Source organism: Dipodomys ordii, unplaced genomic scaffold, assembly GCF_000151885.1.
Source record: "Dipodomys ordii isolate 6190 unplaced genomic scaffold, Dord_2.0 Scaffold44, whole genome shotgun sequence".
NCBI lineage: Eukaryota > Metazoa > Chordata > Mammalia > Rodentia > Heteromyidae > Dipodomys > Dipodomys ordii.
Genome location: NW_012267260.1, coordinates 9,265,055 through 9,283,309, shown reverse-complemented (window position 1 = coordinate 9,283,309; position 18,255 = coordinate 9,265,055). Strand labels below are relative to the sequence as shown.

The 18,255-nt window shown below is 53.6% G+C and overlaps 2 protein-coding genes across 2 annotated transcripts; both read right to left on the bottom strand.

Annotated features, from left to right (window-relative positions):
- Positions 1 to 2,324: 2,324 nt before the first annotated feature.
- Trem2 (triggering receptor expressed on myeloid cells 2) lies at positions 2,325 to 7,103 on the bottom strand. The gene is made up of 5 exons (XM_013019118.1): positions 7,011 to 7,103; positions 4,980 to 5,330; positions 3,876 to 3,966; positions 2,598 to 2,787; positions 2,325 to 2,529 (listed from the first exon to the last, which is right to left on the bottom strand). Exons 1-4 carry the CDS (start codon positions 7,057 to 7,059, stop codon positions 2,601 to 2,603), a joined length of 678 nt encoding a protein of 225 aa, XP_012874572.1. The 5' UTR covers positions 7,060 to 7,103; the 3' UTR covers positions 2,325 to 2,529; positions 2,598 to 2,600.
- A 3,335-nt stretch (positions 7,104 to 10,438) lies between these two features.
- LOC105987783 (CMRF35-like molecule 7) lies at positions 10,439 to 17,943 on the bottom strand. Its single transcript, XM_013019148.1, has 6 exons — positions 17,867 to 17,943; positions 17,377 to 17,706; positions 16,092 to 16,161; positions 15,401 to 15,522; positions 11,731 to 11,789; positions 10,439 to 10,710 (listed from the first exon to the last, which is right to left on the bottom strand). Exons 1-6 carry the CDS (start codon positions 17,922 to 17,924, stop codon positions 10,441 to 10,443), a joined length of 909 nt encoding a protein of 302 aa, XP_012874602.1. The 5' UTR covers positions 17,925 to 17,943; the 3' UTR covers positions 10,439 to 10,440.
- Between the last annotated feature and the right edge of the window lie 312 nt (positions 17,944 to 18,255).

The following is an 18,255-nucleotide window of genomic DNA, read 5'->3' as shown; positions in this document are numbered from 1 at the left end:
CTCCTAAGACTCAAACCTACTCCCTACACAGGAAGTAGCTAGCCTTTGTTCATGGGAACTGGGATCGAAGGTGAGTCACAACCCAAAGCAGTTGTCAGAGAAACTGGAGTGCGGATGGATGGGGGAGGGGTGCTGCCACTGGTGGTCTCAAGCAAGAAACCTAGAAAAGAGCTGGAAGAGCCTTCTCCCTTGCTCCTCTCCCCTTCATTCCTCCCTCCTCCTTTTTCCTTTCTTCTGGCACAGGCCATTGAAAATGGGGAACGAAGAGCAGGACCTGAGATGACCAGCTCGTGTGTTGAGCAGAGTCTGGTGGAAGTGGGTGACAGGGCCACAGTCCCTGCTTGGCAGGAGCTGGGGAGGGAGAGGGGGAGGGGTACGGTCTCCCACGACCTGGGTCTTTCACGCTGAAACTGGAGAAGTGCTGCCCAAGCGGGTGCTTATACATCATAAGAAAGTTATTTGCCTTTAATAAACCAGCTGGGGCTGTTTTGTGGAGCACAGGACTAGGTTCGACATTTAGCTGCAGGTGGGGGTGGCAGAGGCAGACAGGATGGGTCCTGGACTCCAGGGAGACCTCATGCTACTGGGCTCTACAAGGAGGAAGTGTTTGCTGAGGAACACCTGCAGGACACCTGGGCAGGTACTTTCACAAATAGTACTTCTATCCTCACAAAAACACTGTGGAGCCCAGCGCCAGAGGCTCACACCTGTCATCCTAGCTACTCAGGAGGCTGAGATCTGAGGATCATGGTTCAAAGCCAGCCTGGGCAGGAAAGGCTGTGAGACTCTTATCTCCAATAAACCACCAGAAAACCGGAAGTGGCGCTGTGGCTCAAGTGGTAGAGCACTCGCCTTGAGCTGAAGAGCTGAGGGACAGAGCCTAGGCCCAAAGTTCAAGACCCACGACCAAAAGAAAAAAACACTGTGAAGTAGACAGGGGAAGGACTGATTTGCTGACTGATGATTGATTGATTGACTCTTTTATAATCCAGGACACAGAGGCTCAAAAGAGTGGAGAAGACAGAGGTGAAACTGAGACCCAATGATCTCTTCCTCTCCCTCAGTCCAGATCAGCAGAGATGCCAATCATCGCTCCATTCCAGACATGGTAGCTCTGCCACGCCACAGCAGGAAAGCATGGAACTCCTGAGTTACCAAGAACAGCAGAACTCCATCTTGGGGCTAGAACCCAGGGCCGCCACTATGCTCCAGTAGTAGGCCTATTCCCTGAGCCAAAGTGCCCCTGATAAAAGCAGGTGGTGGGGACTCTGCTGTCAGTCCTCTCCTCTTCTGTCCTGGAGCACTATCCATTTCCTCCTCTCTCAGGTTTCTCACTCCGCTCCTTCTATTCAAAATGGCGGCACCCAACGTCTTCCCAACACTGCTCTTCACCTTGGTTTGTTTTTACTTTGTTTCCTCAATCAATGCCTTTCACCCTTCAACAGATGCTATCAAATTTACTGTCTTTATTGTGTTTTCTGCTTTTCCCACTAGAACCCCATGGAGGAAGAACTCGGGGCCTAAGATGATCACGATTGTGTCTCCATTGCCCAGAATCGTAGCTGCCACAAACGAGGTGCTCAAAAACAATTGTTGTAAAAATGAATGAATAGAAATGAGCCCAAGGGAAGGATGCCTTGAGTGTCCGGTAGAATCCAGGGATCTTGGCTCACCCCCTTCTCCCTCGCGGAGCCTTGGTTTCCTTTCAGGCACTGAGAGGGATGGATATCTGTCAGCACCACCAGCCCAGCTCTGCTGTCCCATCCTGTGACTCTGTCTTTGTCATTTCTTGGAGGGGAAGTGATAGCTGGAAAGACAGTTCTAGAGAGATGAGAGGATGAGTCATCTGACAGATGGCCTGGGGAGGGGAAGCAGGCATGGGTGGGGAAGGCCGGGGGTGAAAGAGGGGCCAGCCCGGCACAGAGGGAGGAGTGGAGAAGGCCAGGAGATAGCCCACACTTGGTGATGGATCTAGGGAAGGGAAGGGAAGAAGATGAAAAGAGGAAGAAGGAAGGTGAAGGAAGAGGAGGAAGAAGGAGAAGGAGGAGGAAGGAAGAGAAGGGAGGAGGAGGAAGAAGAAAGGAGGAGGAAAAGGAAGAAAGAAGGAAGAAGGAGGAGGAGGAAGAGGAAGAAAGAAGGAAGAAGGAGAAGGAAGAAAGAAGGAGGAAGAGGAAGAAAAAGAAGAAGAAGGAGGAGGAGGAGGAGGAGGGAGGAGGAGAAGGAGGAAGGAAAGAAGGAAGGAAGGATCCAATAACTACAGAATTGTCTTGAGTTGGAGCATGAATGTTTAATGTCTGAAACTCTAAAGCTGACAGGTGATCTACCCTCTACCCACTCCCCATGCTACCCTCTCCCTCTCCCCCCAATAGATGTCCCATCTTCCAGGCCCAGGGTAGGCAGGCTGCAGGCAGCCAAAGCATGACTCGGAGTCTTGGCAGCTGGTGAGCGTGCAGATTGGGTGGCCCCTGGATGGACTCACCCAGCTTCTCCTCTCATCCAAGCTCCGATTCTCTCATGTGCTCCTTGGTCCTGCAACAGACTGAGGACTCAGCCCCTCCCATCCCTTCCCCATCCACCCAGCCGCCGCCGCATCTCACCTGTCAGGCAGACGCTGAGTGCCCAGGCTCCTGACCACAGTCCAGCCCAATGGCCACAGGTGTCTCCCGCTTCTGTCCACGCCGGGCCATGGCGAACAGGGCACTGGCTGCTAGAAGTTTGCAGAACAAGATGCAGGCGAGAAGGAGGAGGATGGACATGGGCACGAAGGGGGTCTCTCCTAGCTGGCTCCTGGGAGAGAGAAGGAGGGTAGCTGGAGCCCGGTAGTGAGTCACACTGGAATCTGCCCTCAGAGCTGAAATGGGGAGAAGCCAGGAGCGTCTAGGTGCTTAGGAGGCTTCCCTGCCCAGTTCCATTGCTGGGGTAGGGCTTTATGAAGCTCTCGGGAGCCTAAGAGCCAGTCCCAGGCCACCAACCTGCTAAACACATCGCCTTCCCTCACCCAGCAGTGCTCTGCTGCCCTATTAATACTCTGTGGGCATGCATATGTACATGCATATGTGCATGCATGTGTGTGCACGTGTGTGTATGTGTGCACGCATGTGTATGCATGCATGTGTGTCAGGCATTGTTCAAACCATATTTAGACACCAGTGCATCAGAGAGGACCGGTCAGAATAGATCCTAGTCCTACCAAAGAGATCTGAAGGCTCTAGTCTTGTGCCAAAAACGTAGAGCCAGTGGGGGAGGTGGAGCCTCCTAGGGAGGGGGCAGGAGTCTGCTTCTTCAGTTGTCTTGTAAAATAAAAAAATAATAACATACCAGGTGCTGGTGACTCACACCCGTAATCCTAGCTACCTCAGGAGGCCGAGGTCTGAGGATCACGGTTCAAAGCCAGCCCCAGGCAGGAAAGTCCATGAGACTCTTATCTCCAATAAACCACTAGAAAACCAGAAGTGGTGCTGTGGCTCACGCGGTAGAGCACTCGCCTTGAGCTGAAGAGCGCAGGGACAGCGCCCAAGTCCAGAGTTCAAACCCCACAACCGACAATAATAATAATAATATTTTGGGGAGAGACAGAGTACTTGAACCTAGGTCCCCACATTTGCTAGGCAGGTACTCTACCACTGAGTCAAACCACCAGCCCTAGAGCAACACTCTAGAAGCTGCTATAGAAGGATTTCCATCTCTGCCAGCTGGCCCGGTCACACTTAACTGTTTGAGGGGTGTTTGAACAAGACCATTCCCGGCCCCTTTCCTGCTCCTGGAATTCATGGTACTGGGTTCCAATCCCATCCCACCCCACCCCACCCTGCAGGAGGGGTCCCACCTTCCCACCCCCACCCCACAGGGTGGGAGTCACTGCCCAGTCACTGTACCTGGAGATGCTGTGCTCTACTTGGACCCCTCCGAAGCTCTCTGATCCCTCAGGGACCCAGAAGTCTCCAGCACTCTGGGGCTCCAGGGGGTCTGTGGAGGGCAGAGCTGTGAGTGTACATACTCTGTGGCTGTGGGGTGAACGCTCCCCACCCCCCACCCCCCGCCGCGGATCGGCTATTAAGCACCTCAATTTCCTGACCTATAAAGTGGAGCCATTAGCAATGCCCCTTTGACAGTGGGGACCAGCTCAGGGGAATCTCTGCTAGTTCCGGCACTGCTAGGCACTGCACAGCACAGGTTCTCAGAACCTACTGGCCGAGGGTGGCCCGCACGGGGGCGGCAGTGTTACTGTTTTCCTGAGCCCTTTGGGGCCTGGCTGGGCCTCCGGTTAGGGCTGAGCTTTGTGGCTCCTCCTCCTCGTAGAGAAGATGCCTCGCCACCTTAGGCAAGTACTACTCCAGACCCTCATGTCTGTCACGCAGGGCCAGAGTGGAGAGTCAGGTCTAGACGCTCGACTTGTTTTCTCTGTGACTCTCTGTGTCCTGCTGACTAGACAGGACGGTGGCTCTGTAGCACTGGGGGTGGGAAAAGCCTGGGAGGAAGTCAGTGCGGAGCAGGAGACTAGCGGATGTCCCGTCTCCTCTCTCCCCACCACCTAGGGGAGCCCTGGGGCCCCCAGGATAAACCCCCCATTATCATCTCTTCAATAGAGAGGAACCCAGGTCTACCATGGGCTACAAGAGGCCCAGGGTCAGTCAGCCTTCCTTCGGAGGGGTGTTTGCTTTTTGAGGGGTGCTGAATTCACGCGAATGGGTCCCATGGCTGGTGGGATTCGCAGATGAATGAATCTGATAGACTCACAGGCGAGCAAACAGATCAAGTGCTCGATCACCTGCATGATGGGCATCTTTCCCTACACCAGGGGGCCCAGCAAGAGGAGTCTAGACTGGATTGGGGCTTCCATGCACAGTGAACAACCTACACGACCATCTGTGGGTGGATTTTCCCAGGATCTCCTGGACCCTGGAGAGCGGCCTGCACTCCAGATGCTCCGCACCAGACCCAGCAGGAAGGGCAGGCGTGAGGCCCAGCCGCCCGCTCACCTGCCAGCACCTCCACCAGCACCTCCCACAGCGTGTCAGCCTCCTGGCCCCGGAGGCTCTGGCACTGATACAGGCCTGCGTCGTGGGCTTGTAGATTCCGCAGGGTCACGGTGAGGCGCCCGGCCAGGGCATCGTCCACGATGGCCGTGCTGCCGTTCTGCTGCCTCAGGAAGGCCAGCACCCAGAGGCTGTGCGTGCTGACCACGCGCTGGCACGGCCCCCCCTCACCTCGCAAGCGACACCAGGCTTTCCGTCGCCCCCAGTGCTTCATCGCGTCGTACGGGCAGGAGACCCGCAGGGACTGGCCCTCCATGCCCCGCAGCACGGTGGTGTTGTGGGCTCCCGACAGCGCTGGAGAGGAGACATTCATTCATTCATTTCTTCCACCACGCGCCCAGTATTTATTGAACACCTACTGCATACAGTGAACCAGACGGATAGAAAAAGCCCTGTCTTTTCAGGAGGAAGGAAGTGGCACCGTTCGCATCAGTGTGAGATGGGAACCAAGAAATGTGGGTTCTGTGCCTGGGTTTCTCACTATGGTACTTGCTGGGCATCTCTGGGGGAAAAAAAATAACACCCTCTCTGGGCCTATTTTCAGAGACACTTGATCTTCAAGCCTCTCTAGTTCCCCCCATCATATGAGAAAATGGCATCTCGTCTATCGAGAGAGGGCTGAGCTGGTGGCCCCCAGCCCTGGGCAGCCCTGGGCCTGGACTGGGCCCCTCCCCCCAGCCATGTTTGCCATCCACACTGGCACTGACTCCGCACGCTCCTCTTTCCTGACCTTTAGCTCCCAGCTTCCCTCTTTCTGTGGCTTTGTTCCCCTTTCAAGAAGGATGCATCTCAGAGCTATTTTGAGGGAGACATGAGGCTGCTATTTTGGGGCTGCTTCTTGGGGGATGGAGGAGATGGGCAGGGGCTGCAAGCAAATCGACCAATCCCCTCCCCCACCCTGTCCCTTCTCACTTAAGTGTACCCCTCATGCTGGGAGCGCAAAGGGCGCCAGCCTGCATCTGATGGGGAGAAGCAGTCATGTGCAAGGATTTGGGGTGCTAGTGAACCTCCCAGCAAGAGATGAGGTCAGGCTGAGCACTGGCTCACGCCTGTAATCCTAGCTACCCAGGTGGCTGAGATCTGACGATCCCAGTTCAAAGCCAGGGGGAGGGGGAGAGGGGGATGCGGGAAGGAAATGTCCATAAGACTCATCTCCAGTTAGCCAACAAGAAGCTGGAAGTGGAGGTATGGGTCAAGTGGTAGAATGCTAGCTTTGATTTTAGGAAGAAAGGAAGGAAGGAAGGGAGAGAGAGAGAGAGAGAGAGAGAAAGCCAAGCAAGAGCATAAGGCTCTGAGTTCAAGCGCAATACTGGCATAAAAAAATAAATAATAAAATAAATAAAAGGGCTGGGAAGGTGACTCAGTGGTAGAGCCCTTGCCTTGCATACCTGAGGCCCTGGGTTCGATTCCTCAGCACCACATAAGCAAAAAGAAAAAAGCCAGAAATGGCGCTGTGGCTCAAGTGGTAGAGCACAAGCCTTGAGCTGAAGGGCTGAGGGACAGTGCCCAGGCCCAGAGTTCAGGCCCCACGACCGGACCCAAAAAATAAATAAATAAATAAGTAAAATAAAAAGAGCTATGGTCAGGAAGCTCTTCCTGGTGTGGGAGGGATGGCTTACGGATGCAGATTGCTGTCCTGGGGTCTTTTCTCCTTCCTTCCCTCTCTCTGATGCTCTCTGGGACAAGTCACATACTTATATGGTTCATAAGTTTGGCAGCTCTGACCAATCAACCCTCACTGGTCCTGCCCGACGGCCAGCTCAGGCCTGAGATGCCACCCCCAGAATGCCTTCCCTTCCCACATGACCAGAATCCCCTGGATTCTGGCTTGCGTGGGCTCCGATCATGGGGAGGAGAGGGTGCACCGGGCACGCGGGGCTGCTGCCTTCTCCACAGCCTCCCTCATGCCCACCCAGCCCTAGGCTGAAGGCCAGACAGCAAAGGAAGGCATGGCAGGCAAGGAAAGGCTCTTACCTGTGACAGAGAGCAGGGCAAGCAGCCGGAGAGGATCCATGCCACCCATCCCCAGCCAAGGGCAGACACGGAGTGCCTTGTGCAAGATCTGCTCTTTCCCTTGAAGCGCAGAAAAGAGAGGGTCAGGCGCTGCCCACAGGAACTGGGCTCCTGGAGATTGAGCAACCGTCGGGACTGGGGTCTGGCTTGTGATTCAGGGAGGGGTGCGTGGGTGTGGATGTGTGGAGCTGGGGATGGCAGACCTGTAAGAGGCCAGCTGCCTGCCTGCCAGTGCCAGCCAGGGTGGCCCTGTCGGAGTGGGAGTCTGCTCAGGCTCCACTGTAGCCATCCCCTCCTCTGGCTGATTCCAGCCCTAAGGGTTGAGTTGCTCCCCTAGGACGTAGGACCTCTGCAGGCCCCTTCTGGTCTTTCCCTCTGTCTGGGTCCCTTACTGAAGCAGGAACCAAGAGTGTAGGTGTGGAGGCCAACTTCCTGCTGCATCCCACATGCCCACGGCTTCCACGTCTGTGACATGGGAACAACAGACATGCACAGGGTTACCGGGAGGATGGCTCACATTCCTAGAAACTGAAGACTTTCCAACATGGCCAGAGAGGGCGGGCCCGACCTCCCGCTCTGGGGGTCTCCCACACGGGGGCGCTGTTTCCCGGTCTTGCCACAGCTTAGTGTGAAGAATATATCAAAATTCTAGCTATTCTGGAGGCTGGGATCTGAGGGTCATGGTTGGAAGCCAGCCTGGACAGGATGTTCTGTGAAACTCTGATCTCCAATTAATCACCAAAAGGTCAGAAGTGGAAAAACTGTGGCTAAAGTGGTAGTGCGCCAGCCTTGAGAGAGAAAAAATGTTCAGGGACAACTCCCCGAGTTCAAGCCCCTATACCAGCATGTCGGCCCCATGCCCATTCCTGGGGCCTGCTCTGCCTCCTTAGATACACAGTTCTCTTGCCCACCCCCCCTTTTCCATTCTGGGATTGTACGGTCATGATCACAACTTCGCTGGGACATTTAACTTCGGGTTTCCCTATGGCTTGATCTCCAGAATTGTCTCAGATATTTATTTTGATTTTGTTTTGCTTCAGACAGGAAGGAGTGGAGGGTGGACCAGCCTGACCCCAGGGATGCTGCTCACACTGTAGTTATCAGCAATGGAACCCCAAACTTCTGGTACCCCAAAGGCCAAGGCATAGCAGACGCCTCCTTCCTTCTCCTCAATCCCCCTGTCTCGAATGGCAGGGTGGTTGGATGGTGGCCGGTTCCTGGGCACCGTGGCAGGAGAAGGGTTCCCATGCTTGAGGTCACAGCTCTGGAGAAGGGCTTCTGGGCTGTTGCTGGTGGCATAGGAGGGTGAAAGGGAAGAATGCAAAGCATCCTATCTGGTTAATCGGGAATGTCTTCCCAGGAGCTGCCCAGTAGAGTCTTTTTCACAAAAACCCCAGCACGCCTCTAGCTGTACATGGTCTTGATTGCCTTGTACTGGCAGGATTGTGTTCCTTCGCCTAATATGCACATACCTGTGTGCACACATTTACACATGCATGCATGTGCAAGCATGAGATTCTTTTTTGTTGTTTGGTTTTGTTGCTGGTAGTGGTGGTGGTGGGGTTTGAACTCATGGAGGGCCTGGGTGCTGTCCCTGAGCTTTCTTGCTCAAGGCTAGCACTCTACCACTTAGAACCACAGCTCCACTTCTGCTTTTCTGGTAGTTTGTTGTTGGAGATAAGAGTCTCCTAGACTTTCCTGCCTAGGCTGGCTTCAAACTGTGATCCTTAGATCTCAGCCTCCTGGGTAACTAGGATGACAGGTGTGAGCCACCAGCACCAGACAAGTATGAGATTCTTCAGGGAATTCTTATGAACCCCCAGAAGCATGGCGGCTAAACGTGAGCACTGAACACTCTTTGTGTATCTCTGGGAAATTAACCACTCTCTGCCTCAATTTCTCCATCTGCAAAATAGGGGGCAGGGAGAACACCTTAGTTCTTGGGAGATCTGAACCATTCTTGCATGTAGAAGGGTCTGGCATATTATAAGCACCCCATCCATGCTAGCCCCCATGAATTGTCCTAACCTAAACCCCAGGCCTTGCAGCCGAGACATCTCTACTCACTGCCTAATCAGTGCAGCCCTCAGCTCCAGGCACTTTAGTCTGAGAAAATCCTCTGGGTTTGGACAAATCATGGGAAATCCAACCCCTAAATGGCTCCTGGGCTGGCTGCAGCTGGACTAGTGTGGGCAGGAGACTCAAGACAGGGAGCATGTGGTAAAGGTGCCCCCCCCCCCGTGAGGAAAGTGGAGTCAAATGCAGGCCAAGAACAGAGGAGCTGTTATAGCATTATGGCAACCAGTCAAGGTCATTTCAAGATCAGTTCAAAGACCCCAGAGCATGGATGCAGCGATTGCTGGTCCTCTAGCAGTCACATCCAGGTTGCAAAGGAGGACTTGTGCCTGCCTGGGACTGGCTGCCAAGACTCCAAGACCAAGTTGATGCTCAGAGCACCCTGCTCCCTCCCCGTGCCTGCCTCTTGGTCTTCCACCTGGGTGCTGGGGTGCACAATCGGCTCAGGCTGGAGCCTGAGCTACATCAGGACACTGAGGCCCCAGAAGGTGGCAGCAGAGATGGAGCTTACACCGCTTCCTCCTCCAAGAACACCTCACCCTCAAGGGCCACACCCCGCCAGGCTCCACACGCCCACCCTCCTCCACAGCATCTCACCCGCTTCCTGGCCATGTTGCCACCAGCCTCAGTCCCGCTCAGTGGAAGGGCTGATGTTCTCCCAGTGACTGAGGACAGGATTGCTCCTGGGTGACAAAACCCTCCACAAAGCAGCTGCCCAAGCAGGAGGCGGGAGGTCTCTGTCCTCTTGAGACTACACGGTACCCTAGCAGGAGTGGGGGCTGTACCATTTGAGGCACATCTGCAGCCCTGTGAGGCCCGCTGCCCGGGTGTGAGTCCCACCAGCCAGGTTTGGTGACCTTTGAGGTCAGGTGATACATCCGTAGCCCCTAGCAATGGCCCCACGATGGAGCAGAACACCAGCTGTCCACCCATTCTGCCTGACCCAGTTCTGGGCAGAGGAGCAAGGGTAAGTACAAGGGCTCAGGGCAGGTTGGACCAGGCCGGAGAGGAGGGCTCCCCAGACAGCTTTCAGGTCTGGAGAAGCATCAAGAGAGGAACTTACACAATCCACTGGGATTGCACCACCCAGGGCAGGAAGGAAGCCAGAGTCACAGAAAGAAGAGCTGGGATTGCACAGAAACCCTGCACCCAGGGCCCAGACCCCACAGAGGGCAGAGGTGCAGCCCTCTAGGTAGATGAGGGCTTTTCCTCAGGGCAGCATGGCCCTTGATAGCATCTGGCTATCTTAGTTACACGGGATTCAGCACCACCCCCACCCCTCTCCACCCCCCTTGCTGGTAAGGTACATTTGCACCTAGTGAGCATTTGGTAACTGCTCTCTGTCCCGGGAATTCTGCCTTTGATTCCTTGATGCCTCCTCTGGGGCAGCAGATAGGGGGCGCTGTGGTCTGCTTCTGGCAATGCTGGTGTATTCCACGAACCGAAGAGGGTCAGGCATGGGCTTCTGGGCAGGGTGAGTGTTGGCATTGATGGACTCTGGAAAGCCCAGTGGGTTTGAGTGGATGAGTGAAGCATAGCAGAGGTTCCCCGTGTCCTCATCGGAGACGATCCGCCGATCAGAGCCCTGGCAGCAAGAAGAGACACGGAGGGACACTGTGGGTGACAATCGGAGTGGCTGCGAGCTGCTGGGTGCCCAGAGCTGAGTGGAAGGAGGAGGAGGAGGGGCAGGGTGTTCGTCATGCAAAGCTCCTGAGGATTGGCTGGCTGAGCATCCCTGGCCTGGCCCTACCCCCTCCGTGAGCCTTCTACTCTTCACCAAAGAGCTGGCTCGACATGCAACAGAATCAGGCTCTACCCAGAATCATTGAGGCAAGGTTTGTAGGAGCAGGGCCTAAGAAGTGTGTGTGTGTGTGTGTGTGTGTGTGTGTGTGTAGCCTCACACATGTAAGACAAGCATTGTCTTCCCAAGCCACAACCTCAAGCTTTGGGTTTTGAGAACAGGGCCTTGCTACATAGCTCAGGCTGGCATAGAACTCTTGATCTTCCTCCCTCTACCTCTTGATTGTCAGGAACACAGATGGGCATCACCTAGCCTCTGGAGAAGTCATCTTAAACTCTTAACAAGTGATTTGTCTGCACACTCAAGTAAGTAGCACTGAGCTAGGAGAGGACTTGGTAGCCGCGTTGTGTATAGAACTGGCCCCCTATTACACAGAGCAGGTGGGCCGGCAGCCAGTCCTATGGCTCTGTGCTTTCAGGTATCTCCTGTAGAGCTGCCCCAGGGGAAGCTCCCAGGCCTGAGCCTCTGCGGAGGGGCTTGGGGAACCCTGTTGTCCATCACAGAGATCGGACAATGGTAGCCAAGCCATAGGCTGGCTAGTGACCTAGGAGGCGGGAAAGGCTGCCTACTGTGGGAGTGAAGGTGAAGAGTTGGGTCAGCTAGTCTCTTTGTCTCTGAGTCTCTCCCAGGATCAAGACTTGAGTTAGGAAATTCGGGGAAATGTGACTAGGCCACGAGGTGGCAGGGGCATGAGCCATCACGAGTGTGTGTCAAAAGTTGGTATAAATAGAAACCATGAGTGAGTGCCAGCTGGGAAGTTTGAAAGAGCAATAGCCGCAGGTCCTCTGAGCTGTACCCACTCACCGGGGGCTCTTCCTTCCGCACTGGAATATCATCATAGACGTGGTGGGATTCATTCTCGCCTGTGCAGAAAACAGCCAAGGTGAGCTAGGGCCCACCCCTGCCCTCCTCCCGTCAAGATAAAGGAGGAGGGCAGCAGGGACAATCCCCAGGGGAGAGGCTGTGGCTCATTCAGCTTGCAGGGAAGTGCCAAGCACCCACCCCAGAGCAGTGCCTAAGAGAGAACTGCCCCGCGCCGGTGGTTCATGCTTGTAATCCTAGCTACTTGGGAGACTGAGATCTGACAGGAGAGGCTGTGAGACTCTTCAATTAACCACCAGAAAATAGGAAGTGGTGCTGTGGCTCAAGTGGTAGAACACTCACCTTGAGCTGAAGAGCTGAGGGGCAGCACCCAGGCCCGGAGTTCAAGCCCCATGACATAAAGAAAGGAAGGAAGGAAGGAAGCAAGGAAGGAACCAGAGAAACTGGATTCCTGTGGCTAATTTCATAAAACAGGTAAATTGAGTGATTAGTTCAGATCACTAACAATTCCCAGTTTCACCATCAAATTTAGTTGGTGGTTATATTATCCTTTTCACCAATTGGCAGATATATTGGTTATACTTTTTTTTGGGGGGGTCCAGTCGTGGGGCCTGAACTCTGGGCCTGGGCACTGTCCCTCAGCTCTTCAGCTCAAGGCTAGTGCTCTACATTTGAGCCACAGCACCACTTCCGGCTTTTTTGTTTATGTGGTGCTGAGGAATGGAACCCAGAGCCTCATGCTTGCAAGGCAAGTGCTCTACCACTGAGCCACCTTCCCAGCCCTGGTTATACTTTTTATTATTCACAGTAATGTCTTTCCAAGCTTTTAAACCAGTAACCAAAATACAAAACACAATTTGCCCTACAAGCACACCCTCTTACACACATGCACATGTAACTCACTCCTGAACACACACACACACACACACACACACAATGAGAAGACCAGTGGCTCACACCTATAATTGTAGCTACTCAGGAGGCTGAGATCTAAGGATCATGGTTCAAAACCAGCCAAGGCAGGAAAATCTATGAGACTCATGTCCAATTAACTGCCAAAAAAAAGCTAGAAGTGAAATTGTGGTTCAAGTGGTAGAGCACTAGCCTTGAGTAAAAAAGGTCAGGGAAGCTGGACACCAGTGGCTCACGCCTGTAATCCTAGCTACTCAAGAAGCTGAGATCTGAGGATCACGGTTCAAAGCCAGCCTGGACAGGAAAAGCCATGAGACTCTTATCTCCAGTTAACCACCAGAAAACCGGAAGAGTGCTGTGGCTCCAGTGGTAGAGTGCTTGCCTTGAGCTGAAGATCTGCGGGATAGCGCCGAGGCCCAGAGTTCAAGACCCACAACTGACTTTAAAGAAAAGGGGAAAAAAGCTCAGGGACTGTGTCCAAGCCCTGAGGTTCAAGCCCCAGGACCAGCACAAAAAAAAGAAAAAAAGAAAGGGGAAATGTGCAGCGTGTCAGTATTTTGCTGTTCTGTTTCATCATATAAAAATACTGTGGTGAGCCACTCAGGGATGTTACCCAGTATGAGATACAAGTCTATAAAATTCGGAACTCCTCTGAGGTCAGCCAAGCTCAGAGAGACAAACGGCGCATGTTTTCTCTCATATGCAGAAACTAGATCTAAAGGACACCAAGTTATAATGAATTATACAGGATTCTAGGCATCCACACACAGTGAGACCAAAGGAAGATATTCTTCAGGGAGGAACCCAAAAGCACAATGCCTATGTGCTCTGATCATATAAAATAAAACTGAAGTGAACTCCAGGAAATGGAAACGAGAGGTTTTTTTCTTTGTTGTCATTTTGTTTTCTTTTTGTCTTGTTTGTGCATTTGTCTATCTTTGGGAGGGTAAGTGGGACACAGAAATGGAGGGACAAAAGGTGAACAAATGTAGCAGTAGTACTCACTAGACACTATGTTGAAAATGAACTATACAACTTGTGACTGGGGAAAGGAAGGAAAAACAGGGAAAGGAAACAGGTGACATTGTCTAAAAAGAAATGTACACTTGACCTGAGTTATGTAACTGTAACCCCTCTGTATATCACCCTTATGATATAATAAAAAATATATAATAGTAACTTTTTTTTCTTTTGCCAGTCCTGGGGCTTGAACTCTGCACCTGGGTGCTATCCATGAGCTTCTTTTGCTCAAGGCGAGCGCTTTACCACTTGAGCCACAGTGCCACTTCCGGCCTTTTCTGCTTATGTGGTACTGAGGAATGGAACCCAGGGCCTCATGCATGCAAGTACTCTACCACTGTGCTACCTTCCCAGCCCCTCTCTTGGGATTTTTATAACTTGGAAAAGTAAATTTTCGGGGCTGGGAAGGTGGCTCAGTGGTAGAGCGCTTGCCTTGCATGCATGAGGCCCTGGGTTCGATTTCTCAGCACCACATAAGCAAAAAGAAAAAAAAAGCCGGAAGTGGTGCTGTGGCTCAAGTGGTAGAACGCTATCCTTGAGCTGAAGAGCTGAGGGACAGCACCCAGGCCCAGAGTTCAGGCCCCACAACCAGACCCAAAAAAAAAGTAAATTTTGATGAGCTCTAATATGAATCTACCCACTCACATAGGTCAGGCTGTGAAAACACCATGGGGCATGTAGTTAATGAGTACAAGGTACAGGCATGCCATGTGCACCAACCAAGCAAGGAAAGCAAGAAAGAACATAAATGCTGTAGCTTTCTATGCTCAAAACCTGAAACTCAGCCGGGAGCTGGAGGCTCACACCTGTCATCCTAGCTACTCGGGAGGCTGAGAGCTGAGGATTGCGATTCAAAGCCAGCCCAAGCAGAAAAGTCTGAGACTCTTATCTCCAATTAACCACCAAAAGAACAGAAGTGGTGCTGTGGCTCAAGTGGCAGAGCACTAGCCTTGAGCTGAAGAGCTCAGGGACAGCACCCAGGTCCAGAGTTCAAGGCCCATGACAAACAAAAAACTCGTCAAGATTCAAAAGTTCCAGAAATGTTCCGGCACTGGTGGCTCATGCCTGAAATCCTAGCTACTCAGTAGGCTGAGACTGATGGATCACAGTTTGAAGCCAGCCCTGCCAGGAAACTCCATGGGGCTCACCTCTAATGAACCAGCAAAAAGCCCAAAGTAGAGCTATCTGTGGCTCAAGTGGTAGAGCACCAGCCTTGAGTGAAAAAGTCAAGGGTGAACAGGAGGCCCTGTTCAAACATCAATATCAGCGCGCGCACACACACACACACACACACACACACACACACACAGTCCTTGAACTGGCAAAAAGGAGAGGTGTCATTGGATACTTCCCTTCTGGTGGTCTCAGGCTCCTCCTTGGTAAAGTGAAGGTGAGAATTGCCGTTCCTGGAGTTCAGGATCTATCCCTGCTCCTTTTATTGTTAGTTGTGGGGCTTGAACTCAGAGCCTGGGCACTGTCCTTGAGCTTTTTCACTCAAGACTAGTGCTCTATCATTTTGAGTCATAGCGCCACTTCCAGTTCTCTGGTGATTCATTGGAGATAAGAGTCTCATGGACTTTCCTCCCCAGACTGGCTTTGAGCTCCAATCCGCAGATCTCAGCCTCCTGAGTAGCTAGGATGACAGACGTGAGCCCCTGTCTTATCAGGACCTGCTTAAGAAGTTCAGAGCACATGGTGGTCTGCTGAGGGAAGGGCTCACCTTTCCCGGCTCTTCTTCGCCTTTTCCTGAGGTACAGGGCCACTAGGAGAGCCAGCCCCAGCAGCAGCAGGCCGGTTACCACCACGGCAGCAATGAGGATCTTCCAGTTGGGAGGAGGGGGGCTTTGGAACAAGACCAGCCAGGTGAGGTAGCAGAGCCCGACCCCACACCCCACCCACAAACTCAAGATGGTGTCTGGGAGTCAGGGGGAGGGGAGAGGAACTGTGGGCGTCGGAGGAGAAGGGAGGGGACCTGCTTCTCCTACACCAGGGGCAGGTGGAGGAGGTCAGACGCCCATGGCCTGGGAAAGGCTTTGGGCTGGAGGTGGCCATGCTGAGGCACCCCTGGCCAGTGTCTGGAGACATTTCTGGTGGCCACATCTGGACACTCAGACACACACACATCTGTGCTGTCATTAGATGCTACTGGTACTTAGTGAGCAAAGGCTGGATGCCATCAGATGTCCTGAACTCACAGGACAGCCGGCCACACACAGCAATGGTGCCGACCATGACACAGGTGATAGAAGCTGTGGACACCGATTGCATTTCGCAAATGGAGAACTTGAGACCCAGGGAAAGCCAGCTATAGTGACTGTCTGCCCCGGAGCCTCTCTGCTGAAAGCTGGATGGCTGGTGCGGGTGATGGGGGGGTGGGGGGACATGAAGGGCCCCAAGGGGGCTGGCAGTACCTCTCAAACACAGGGCTGGTAGCAGAGGCTGGGACTGTGGTCATTCTCATTCTACTGGTGTTGGCTGGAGCTGTTGGGTAAGACAATGAGCAGCATCTGTTCCCGCACACACACCAGCCCTCCACGCCCAGCCCCCGAGCCTGGGGAGAAGGAGTGGAGATGCTGGGTCTCACCGGCGCCATCTTGGCCACATGGTGGATAGGGCATTGGATTTAACTGGTGCCATCTTGTCTTCATGGTGGAGGAAAGGGAAGTCTCACCTTCCAGGGGATGGGTGTGCCTGAACTCCTAGAGGCAGGGCAGGGACTTGGATGATAGGTTACTGAACTGGAACTTGGGAGACTCTCGAGTTTCCTGTGGCCCTCATCCCTGATCTGACCCTATTTTGGGTGAGACCAGCTCAGACACCATCTTCCCTGTCCCATCCCCGGGCTCTCCTCAGGTCAGCATGGCCGGCCCACTACATCAGCTCCGTTGGAGCCGATCTGGTTTGTTGGCATTGCTTTTCTGCTCTTTCTGTTCTCTCCTGCTCTCATGGCTCAGGTGTTTGACAGTGTGAAGTGTATTCGTGGGGCTGCAGGTCTTTGTGACAGGAGTCCACCTGCAGATGCCAGCTTTCTAATAAAGACTCCCAATTGAACCTCTCAAAATGTGGCTCCTCTGTACCTCACCCACTGGATTCACTGGACAGGTGAGGACTCTGCGAAGCACCATCTGCCCTGCATACGGTGGAGGTGCTGTGCTGAGCGATGGGGGCCCCCACACAGGATTCCCACACTGTCCCTTGATTATTCCCTAGCGTCTCTTCTGCCTGAGGCTGGCGCTCTACCACTTGAGCTGACCTCCACTTCTGAATTTGTGGTAGTTAATTGGAGGTAAGAATCTCACGGGTCAGCCAGGCACCCAGGAGTTTAGCTAAGGGAGATGAACAGGGTGGTAGTGAGCAGTCATTAGAGACTGAAAGGGCATGATGTGTCCAAAACCAATAGAAACAGAAGAGACCTTGGAGCTGGTGGCTCATGGCAGTAACCTAGCTACTCAAGAGGCTGAGATCTGAGGATCACAGTCCAAAGCTAGCCTGGGCAGGAAAGTCTCCAATTAATCACAGAAAAAAAGCCAGAAGTGGTGCTGTGGCTCAAGTGGTAGAGTGCTAGCCTTGGGACGATGGTCTTTTCTTCTTGGTTCTCTCGTTTCTAGATAGGAGAGCTTCCTCACCAGCTCTGGCACCTTGAGATTCGGGAAGGCCAAGACCCCCATCCAGATAAGGGGAAGAAAAACAGCTCACCTTTAGCTACCACCAGGCGAATGGTTTGGAGAAGAGCGAAAGATCTCAGGGAATTATCCGAGACTTGGCAGGAATAGATCCCCGAGTCTGTGACCCTGAGCCCTGTCATGGTGACGATGAAGTAATGAGACTGTGGGAAAATCTTGATGGAGGATCGAAGGGCCGGAGCCTCTTTATGGAAGCTGTCCACGATGATGGTACAGAAATAGATGGAGGTGTGCCAACACCAGCTCTTCAGCAGTGACTGTTGGTAGGGTGCATACTGGCATCTCACAGAGATGGTCTCCCCCTCCAGTGTTTGAAGCAACTTTATCTCCTGTGCCCAGGAGCCTAAGAATATACCCTCAGGTCAGAAAGCGCCCCCCCATTGCCATAGCAGGCCTGAGATGGGGTTTCTGTCCCCCCCTCCCCCTCCCCCTCAGACCCACCCCTTCCCTGCCTCTCCACCTGCTCCCTCCCCATGCCCCTCTGTCCCCTCCTCTACTCTCACCTGAAGCCAGGAGCACCCACAGGATGTAGGCCAGCTGCTGTGTGACCTCGGGGGCCATGGATCCTCTTTTTGAACTAGGCCGGTGAGACAGGATGCCCTAGAGAAAGACCAGAGCTGGATGGGGTCTACTCCAAGCCCCTACTCCAGTCCTCTGAGGAGCAGGAAGCTGGGGCCAGGGGCTGGGGGACGCTGGGAAGGAGAAGGTCCCTGCTCAGGGGGAGCCTCCGGCTGAAAGCCCAGCAGCTGGGTTGGAAAGGACTCAGCCATGGGAGTGGGCCCACAGTCCACCGGCTTCTGTGGACGACTCCAGGCTCAGCCTGTCCCCCCCCCCCGACTCCCGGCACTTCCCTAGCACTGGGGTTGTGGGCAAAGAAAGCTGAGGGGAAACC